Source organism: Octodon degus, unplaced genomic scaffold, assembly GCF_000260255.1.
Source record: "Octodon degus isolate 3935 unplaced genomic scaffold, OctDeg1.0 scaffold00012, whole genome shotgun sequence".
Taxonomy (NCBI): domain Eukaryota; kingdom Metazoa; phylum Chordata; class Mammalia; order Rodentia; family Octodontidae; genus Octodon; species Octodon degus.
In genome coordinates this window covers 27,940,498-27,950,011 of record NW_004524588.1, presented here as the reverse complement: position 1 = coordinate 27,950,011, position 9,514 = coordinate 27,940,498, and the positions used below count along the sequence as shown (strand labels likewise).

The 9,514-nt window shown below is 52.5% G+C and overlaps 1 protein-coding gene across 1 annotated transcript in view; it reads left to right on the top strand.

Annotated features, from left to right (window-relative positions):
- The first annotated feature begins 2,273 nt into the window (after positions 1–2,273).
- Positions 2,274–9,514, top strand: part of Endod1 (endonuclease domain containing 1) — a 14,388-nt gene continuing 7,147 nt past the window's right edge. The window contains exons 1-2 of the mRNA XM_023709521.1: positions 2,274–2,328; positions 2,760–2,899. Of these exons, the coding sequence (XP_023565289.1) occupies positions 2,274–2,328; positions 2,760–2,899 (195 nt within the window). The remainder of the gene's footprint in view (positions 2,329–2,759; positions 2,900–9,514) is intronic.

Sequence of the window (9,514 nt, the reverse complement as noted above, 5' to 3'; positions counted from 1 at the left end):
GTGCCTCAGTCTAGCTGTTAAAGAGGGAGCTAAGGATCTAGGAAGATTGGCGTGTGTGGGGTGCACGTGCGTGCGAACATGCATGCGTGAGGGAGTATTTGTGTGTGTGTGTTTCCTCTCAGCCAGTCATTCTTTCACATGATAAATGTGGTGACAAGAGTTTATCATAATTTTGTTTTCTATCAATGAATTGGGAGGGGCTGGGCAGATAATTTAGTAGAATAAGCACTTGCCTGGCAAGTGCAAGGACCTGAGTTTAATCCCCGGTTCTGCAAAAAAAAAAAAAAAAAAAAAAAAAAACAAAAAACACCTGAGTGAATTGGGATTTTAAAGCTGGGTGTGGAATTACAGGGCACTTCAGTGAAACAGAAAGGTGCTCACCTTGTTTGCTTTGTCGTGTGCTCATGGATTTATTCATTCCTAGTCAGTAGTTCTAAACTTTTAGCAGTGTAAAAGAACAATAGATCCTGACTGGTGCTTTAATTTGCATTGTCATCATCAATATCAAAACCATTTATTGAACTCTCAGACTAAGCCAGGAATAGCAATTCAAGACACGGTCCTGGAACACGAACACTTTCTCACTCTCAAGTGTCTTATTTCTTAGTTGGGAAGCAGATCACAACCAATGGGTAGTTTACTTAATTCTCCTTCAGTTGGCTGTTAGCCCCAAAGGTGCTCATAGAGTTAGAGAAGATGGACTTCGGGGTCATGTAAAATTGGGATGAGTCCCAGCTCTGCCATCGGCCAGCTGTGCGACCTCAGTGTCACCGAGCCTCAAGGAGCACAGTCCCCGACCTGTGGCCTGGGCTAATAAGTGACCCTAAGAGGAGCTAGGTGGGTGAGGAAGCGTGGACAGACTCCTCCGCACTGTGCCTAAGCCGTCAACACTACATGCTAAGCTTGTTGGGCAGAGTGAGCTTTGCTTCCCAGACCCAGTCTGCTTCAGAGACCGTAGGATGAGTGTTGCTGTGCTCCCAGGACAAGCCAGCGCGGTGCTGCAGTGCCCTTTATGTCACTCCTGCTCTCCCATCGCCTTCTCTGTGACTGGTCTCAGCGTGTTCTCTGGATCTGACTGCTTGTCACTGTCAGTTATGTCATTCGTGCCTGTAGACGCTCTTCTCCTTTGAAGAATTGGGTAGAGATTCCTCTGTGTTCCGTGGGGCACCCCTCTGATCTGATCCCAGATTTCTGGGACCAAACAGCTTGTCTTTTGTACTTGCTCCCATTGCAGGCCTGGTATCTAGAACTCTCTGCTGACTACAGGGGTCCTTGTCTGTCTTCCCTCAGGGCCTTCCTGGGGGAAGAAGAAGACTCCTGACTCATGCTGATTCAGGTTCAGAGGAGGGCTGTGGTAAGGCAGGTCTAGCGCATCCATAGGCATAGGGAGAGAAGCTTCCAGAAAAAAAATGGTTGTTCACAAAGTATTCAGCCTTGTTCCTACCCTCCCTGTGTCTTCTCTCCTGCTTTCCCATTCATCAGCCTGGTTGCCAACACAGCTGCTTCTAGCAGTCTGCATACCCTTTGCTGCCTATTGTTGGTTTCTGGGTTTCTTAACTAATGAGCCCAAGAGAGCCACCCAGCTGGTTGTTCGCCGCGCACCGCGTTGGATGGCCACAGTTGGAGGTTGCGACTGGCATGGAGGCGCACGGCAGGGGTTCGTGGGTTCCGAGCGCGCCAGCAGTACTCAGCCCCCCCCCCCAATCGGGGCCTTAGGGAGCATTTCCCTGAGCCTGTATTCCCTGAGGCTGGCAACAGATAGAACTCTCAGAATAGTTTAACAGAGTTTAATGAAGAAACTAAAATTGAGGGAGTCGTGAAGATTCAGTCCAATGTCTAGGAACGGTCAGTAACAGGAAGCTGTGACCATCCTAGGCCTGTGGGGTAAGGAACAAAGCCCAAGGGAAGCCGTGGCTGCAGAGGAACAGCCTTAGTCAGAGCCACCGCAGGGAGGGCATCAGCCACCTAGTGCTTCTCTCCGCCTCCAGAGAGCTTAGGTGACGTGGTCCTTGGAAGCTGGCCTCCTGGGACACAGAGCAGGCAGGTAAGAGCAGAGTGTGGACCTGGGAGGCAGGAGATCACCCAGCAGGGCACTGTGAGCCTGGCTGGGCACCACCGAGTGATCTAAGTAGCGAAAAGAATATTGAAAACTCCCCAGCCAGGGGTGACAGAAGCAGCTCCATGAAAGAAAGCAGAGGGCATTAAATTCCAACCACAGAAACGACATGGTTAGGGAAGAAGAAGTGATGTGTGGGGGCTGGATGTAAGGGAGAATGGAGGCCTTTGTGGGCGAGCTCATGAAGAAGGCAGCTTGCCATCAGCCAAGAAGTAACGGCATGTTGTTGAAGGGCAAGAGACTAGGGAGGCATTCAGAGAGTGTAAGCCAGGAAGTAGACTGCTTATCGGTGCGTGAATGGGGTAGGAAGTCCATGGTTCTGTGTCGTGTAACACCAGATGGGTAGTCGGTCCAGTATGCGGAAGAGCAACATGGCGTGCGTTTTCTTCGGTACCGTGGTCAGTCATCCCAGCTCGTGCAGGCTGTGCATCTCCAGAGTATCGGCACCATGTGAGTCAGCTATGTGCAGCCAGGCCACTCTCCAGGGTGACATAAACTGTGTGTCACCGGGCCGGGGGTGGGATTCCCATGCAAGCCCAGCGCCACCTGCTGCCCTGATCTCCGATGTTAAGGACCGGTCAAGGGCCAGTGTGCTCCGTGCTTCTGAAATAGACTCGACTCTGAGAATTGCTGATTGCAGCAGGTATCTGCCGTTTCCGTGTGGCTGTCCGAGCAGAGGCTCAACTGCGTCGGAGGCTGAAGACTGAAAATCTAGTGAAAATCCAGCGCAGTAGCTCCTGGTTTGGGACCATCTTAGAATCAGTGGGCAACTTTAAAGTCTTCCTAAGGGGGCCCCACTTTATTATTCTTATTTAATGGGCCTGGCAGATTGAATAGCTTCTGGGGACTTTTCAGCTGACTTTTCTGAATTCTGTACCACACAGTAGACATTAGGAACAGTTGCTCTGGAAAAGAAAGCAGAATCCAGAGTGGAAAACAGGTTTCTGTGAGTAACAAGGAAAGAAACCGAAGAAGAGCAGGGAGGAGGAAACCTGAGAAAGCCCTGCAGCCCGGAGAGGCCCCTGAGGCTGCTGGGCACCTTCTTGGCTCCTAGCCTGCGCGCCCAGTGTGCGCAGTCACAGAAGCCGGGTCCCAGGAGGCCCCCGGGGTGCTTTGCTGGCTCTCACTGCCATGATTTTCTTCGTCCCATCTGCAGGCCCAGGGTTCAGGGACTCTCCAGCCCGTGCCCACATATCTTGGGGCTCTCCCAGCAAGCCCTGGCTTCTGCGCAGGAAGGTGTGTGTGGCCAGGAACCCAGAGGGAGGCGATTCACTTGGAGGGAGGTGGAGAGCACCAGTAGCCCGTAGTGGGGGGTACCGGAAGTGGAAACCTCTGCCTTGCTGGGTCCTAAAAAAAAGAAGCAGAAGGGAGAATTAGCACCCTTCCAATGCTGCTAAAGCTGTTTTGTTCCTAAGAGGATAAAGAATATTTCAGGTGCCAAGCTGGGTGGGTCAGGGTTTCTTTCCTGAGAACTGAAAGGCTTCTAGGTTTCTTCCTCCTCAGATGTCCTTAGTTCCGTGGCCCCACGGGACTCTCCCTTCCTTGCCAAAAGGCTGTTCTTTTTCTCACTGGGTGTTTTCCATGGTCAGTAGATTTCCCTCTGGTTGCTTTTAACTTGTGACTGCAGAAGACCTCTGTGGCCTGTCCAGCTCTGAGAAGATTATCTGATGTTCTGAGTGTCAGCTGCACTCAGAATTCTGTGTAAGAAGGAACTCTGTACCCACCCAGCCATGGGCAGCAAGTGACAGCATCGTGTGTGTGTGTGTGTGTGTGTGTGTGTGTGTGTGTACATCATAGTTTGCACAGCAGAAGCAGTCAGAATGTCCACCATGTTGCTTGTCCTGTGATTAATACTGGTTGAGAAACCCCAGTGGAAACAGCCTCCTTGTGTCCACAGGGCTAGGTAGATGGTCGCTAAGATCTCGCCTCTAGTCTCATCTCCAGGGGAAGGAAACCCCTCCTCCCTGTAGAGGACAGTTGCCATGACAGCCGCTCTGATGGTCTTCACCGTGACAACCTCTCCACATGGAAGATAATGGGACCGAAAGAGAGGACAGCTGCTCTGTCTAAAGCCTTGTGTGCAGCCAGGAGGAAGTCCTGTGTGCGTTAGAAGGCTGTTGTGGAGGTCCAGCGAGAGAGTCCTTCAGCCAATACCAGTCGCGTCTCAGAGTGCAGGGCCATCGCGCTAGATGTGGGAGCAGAGGTAACTAACTGGGTGTTGGCTCTGACTGCAGTTCAGTGGGGGAGACGGGGACGAACAGTCTCAGTGCAGTGGCAGGGACAGAATTCATCTGCTTTGGTTTTGGCTGTCTGTCAGAATCGCTGCCCGTTGTGTCCTGCTCCTGGGCACTGTCTCGCTTCTGCTGGCCTCGCTGTCTGCAGTGCCACACCCAGCCCAGCCACCTTTGCTGAGGCTCTGCCTCCTCTGTCGCGCTGGCGCCTGCAGCTCGCCTGTAGCCCTGGGCCCTGCCCACTGGGCCAGGTCCATCAGCCCTTTGCAGGGCGAGGCCCCTGTGCTGGTCCTCCCTCCACTGTACCCCTGGCACGACAGGCGGCCTCTGGAGTACTCAAGCGCCAGCTGCAGCGGAGCTGCCTCTGCCCCTTCCGTCCTGGCTGACTTCTGGGCCCTTCCTTCAAGCCACTATCTTCCTCCTTTGCAAATCCAACACTGACCTCAGGAGGCCAGAGACCCTTCCGGAACATTCTCCCTCTGCTCTGGCCCCCTAACTGCCATGGCAGACTTGCTAACTACCACTTCCCTAGGAAATTGCCCACAACCCCCATCTACGTTGCTTCTGTCCCACTGCCATCTCAGGAGAGTGTCTCCCCACAAGTGAGGCTCATCTCCATGTGCCCCTGAAGTCATCCCCTTGTCCTCCTGTCCCTCACCTGTGGCTGTGGCTGTGGTCATCAGCGACCAAAACATATGTTGAGTCTTCCCTAGGACTTGGGCAGGTCAAGGTACAAAAGGGTATCCTACCTCAAGGAGGGTTCAGTCCATGAAAATAGGAGGGATGGACCAGAACCCATTCACGGCTCCCAGTTCCCACTCTTAGCTCTTTCTGTTGACTTTCAAGCCCGTGTGTGTGTGTGTGTGTGTGTGTGTGTGTGTGTGTGTGTGTACTAGTATGGAGCTAAGGATCAAGTACAGGACCTTGTGCATGCTAGGCAGACGCTGAGCTGCATCTCTAGCCGTGTGTGTGTGGTGTGCACGCGCATGCTCTTCTCTCCAGTTTTTCTGGCCCTCTACGGAAGCCCCTTGCACCCCAGGACACTAGGGGACTTCCCCACCTTGCACCCCAGGACACTAGGGGCCTTCTCAGCCCTTGGTCTTGGGGCACAGTCCCCTGACTGGTCTTGGAGTCCATGGGGATAGCTGGCCCCTCAGAAGGGCTTCCTCTCACCTGTCACACCTCTGAGCTATGGTGCAGAAAGGGTAGGAACTGGGTGTGATTCTGAGCTGGGGGGAGCTGAGAAGCATGGGTGGTGGGAGGAGGCACTGGAGCACGTGGACAGGCTGGTGAGTTGTGTTGGTACGGACAAGCTGCAGAGCTCCGGCTTTATGCTTCCTGAGGATTGGAAGACAGCTCCTTGTCCCTGCTCTGTGAAAAATTCCCTGCCGCCTCGTGTACCAGGTGGCTTCTGAGGTCTGGATGGGTTTTGTGCAGCACAGAGGCACTAGGTGGGTCTCACTTTGCAGCCAGGCCAGCAAGAACTCAGCTGAGGGGCACCGGCACACTTGGGCCCGCCCAAGACCAAGAATGTCTGGGAGGCTGGCGCTGCCTGTGGCTGTGCAGGAAGGAGCTTCCTGGGCTGACTCCTGAGGCTCAGGAACAGCCCCGAGCTGGAGGCGCAGGAAGCACTGTGTGGAGCCTGGGCCCTGCTGACCACTGGGCTGCGAAGTCCATCTGGACCCTTCCACCGTCCTCCTCCCCAAGCCCTCTGCTAGTACTGGCCCCGACTTTCCAGCCCTCACGCCTCATGCCCATCCTTCTTTGCTCTTGGCAGCTGCTGGCCGTCCTCTGGCACAGTTCCCCTCCTCCTCCTCCCTTAACTTTATTTTGATGTGACACTAGGTGGTGGCTTCTTCCCGCAGGCCCATCTTCTTCCAGTGGCCACACTGTGGCTCTCGTCAGGTCCTTCCTCGTTCAGGGTAGAGCTGCATCTGGTGCGTGGTCCAGAGCCTTGGAGCCTGGAGCTGGGCTGCAGCTTGGCTGTTCCACTGACCAAATGGCCCGCCTGCCGCGAGGTGCAGCCCACCTCACAGGGTTACGTGAGGAGTGAAAGGAGGCAACGATGCTTTCCAGCTTTCTGAGCGACCCAGCTCTCCTTTCCAGTGGAGCCCGAGCTTTCCTCACTGAGAGCCCGCTAGTTTGTTGACTACTTGCTTCTGCCTCTAAGCCTCCGTGGAGAAAACTTACTAGGTGACTCCTGGTCTGAAGCGCGTTTGGAGGCATAGACAGCGGGGGGGTTAGGAGCACCAGTTATGGGGCGGGACTTCTTGAGCTAACACCTAGTCCTGCTACATTCTGGGATTACCTAATCTCACCTGTGGACTGGTGATTATAAGCATGCAGTGTGTTGAGAGTTGAGATGAGGGAATAGCCACTTGCAGACTCTGCACGTAAAGCTCTCAGAATGACGCCTGGCAGACAGCCCTTGGTGAGTGTCACTTTGCTCGCTGCCACTTCTAATGCTTGCTTTCACAGTACCAATCAGTATGACACAGACTTGGTAGGTATTGTTGAGTAGATAGATGAGTATTCTCCCTTCACAAGCCCTTTTTAATTGCTCATCCTTTTTTTCTTACATGCATATTACCATAAAAACTGGCAGTCTCATTTAATTCTGAAAAAAGACTGGGTGGGATTACTGCCTGTAATCCCAGCCCTTCGGAGGCTGAAGACAGGAGGATCACTGTGAGTCCGATCTGTGTAGTGAGACCCTGGAGGCCCTGTACTAAATACATAAAAAAGAAACACGATGAGTTTAACTAGATGTTGCTATCTGGTTTAAGGAAATACACCAGCTTACTCAGCAAAGCATTTTTTTTCTTGGTACTAAATTTGACATTTATTGTAAGATAATTTATGGGACAGGAGGCTAGTAAACTGGGTACAGTACTCTTTTAAAAAAATACAGAACATGTAGATATTAGGAAGAGAATTTCCCATTAAGTACAGCAGCTGTATCAAATTACATCAGCGCCCAAGGGGCCCAGGTCAGTGGGAGGTGGATTAGACAGAGAGCGCCTTGCTAGGCTGTCCTCCAGAAACTCCACTGGGAAACCGCGGAGGGACATGGGTGGTGTGTGCAGAGGGCGGGTGAACCTAGGAACTGGAATCTGAGATTGCTCCTGACATCAGAGGTATGCTTTAGGGAGCTGTGTTAGTGATTTACGGTACCTGCCCTCGCCAGACCACTGCACTGTGCCTGCCGAGAGCACGGGAAACTCCGCCGCACCTGGAAGTGGCACTGTGTTGAAGATTCTAGCGAAACCGTGGCGTAAGATACTTCTGCTATTTTAGTATCTTCCCATATGTAAAGTAGGTATTTTAGACAGAGGCAGACACAGATAGGCACGCATGCACGCGCACACACACATTAGTATCCCTTTGGGCAAATATGTTTGGTGGTTTTGTAGGGATAAGTGAACATATTTATGACAGGGAACTGAATTCTTTAGACCTTTCAGGAGATGCTTCAACAAAGACTATTAACACATTAGTCATCTGGGGTTTGGAAGGAAGCTTTGTCTTCTATTTAAAAGACTAGTCTTAAAACGGAGCAGTTTAGCACAGTGGCCTTTCCCTTTCGTGGAGAGCAGTTAACAGGGCATTAAGACGCCCTGGACTTTCATGAAACTTTTTAACTGACATGACAAAGTGACTATAATATGATACCCACTTTTATGGATGATTCCAAGTTACGAAATGTCAAATCTATAGAAATAAATTTCAGGAAGATGGATATGTGAGTAGAAGCATTGTGACTAGTAGCTGATGCAGAAGAATCGGTATGGAGCCAGGTGTGGGTGGCCACAGCAGCGAGCCCGGCTCCTTGGGAAGGTGAGGCCAGAGGGTCACGAGGGCGAGAGCAGCGGGGGCAGCTCAGCAAGCCCCATCTCAGAAGAAACGGGAAGGACAGACGCTGCCCAGGGGCGAAGCACATGCCTGATGTGAACGATGACTAGGGTTCAGTCCTCAGGACCACGGGAAACAAACGTGGGAAACAGAATCAGGTTGGCTTGAGCTAGGCGGCCTAGGCAGAGTCTGGGAGCTCGCGTAACCACCTCCTCGCGAGGGTTTAAGCCTGTGAAGTTGCTGACCCGTCAGGAGAGACGCTGAAGAGCTCTGTTCTGTTTATTTCAAACACACTTCCAGGAAGTGGCCTAACTTTAAAAGTAGAGCTAAACAAAGTAGGTAAGTTTTGGGATAGTAACCCCAAAAGGACTTATAAAGAAACACAAAATATGCTTTAGGAGAACTTTTTTTAAAGCCTGTGACTCTGGAGAAAACATCTGGTTAAGTGTCAGAGCAGATGTGAACGTGCTTTCCTTTCACTGTACTCATAGACATGTTGGATGAAATGGGTAATGTTTAAAACTAAATTCATATTTGAGCAAGAAAAGAAAATTTCAGGCATCAGAAATATGTAAGAAATCTGTGCCCAATGCAGTATGCCAGGTCCTGGGGGCTCTATGATGCCCCGAGACGCCATCAAGGTCATGTACATATAATGTCACACTGAAAATACATAATTGACAGTTCAGCATAATTGTTGGTCCCACACCTGCCCCGTCAGTATGAAGTAGTGTCAGGCCTTCATCTCTGTCGTCAGCCTGCATTCTGTCTTGCCATCAGACCACAGCACGAGGTCCGGGGTTCATACAGAGCGTGGTATGGAGGTCTGGTGAAGCAGAGGGAAGGGGCAGGGAGGCGCGCTGTCTGTTGCCAGCGCGTGTGGGGCATATGTTTGAGGCAGGACTGCCTAGGAGAACCAGGACGGGATGCAGAGCACAGCGTGGCATCGGGCCCTGGCTCTTCCAGCCGTCTCAGTTCCAGCCGGGCCAGTTGTGCGGGTACCTGTGAAAGATGGGCAGAAGGTCTTTACCCAGTTGCCAGGCGCATGGCCCGAGCGGAAGTGTGGACACCAGGAGCCCACGCGGCCGAGAGGATGCGAAAGCCTCCAGCCAGCCTCCCTGGCGGCCGGGAGCCCTCACGCTGCAGTTTAAGGAAGAGTGAATCATCCACAGTGCATCAGCTGCCTGATTTCTGCCTAAAGGGAGAATAGTGTTCCTCCGCTCCGCTCCCCCTGCTCCACTCCCCTCCCCTGCGCTCCCCTCCCTACCCTTCCCTCCCCCCGCTCCCCTCCCCTCCCCCTGCTCCCCTCCCCTTC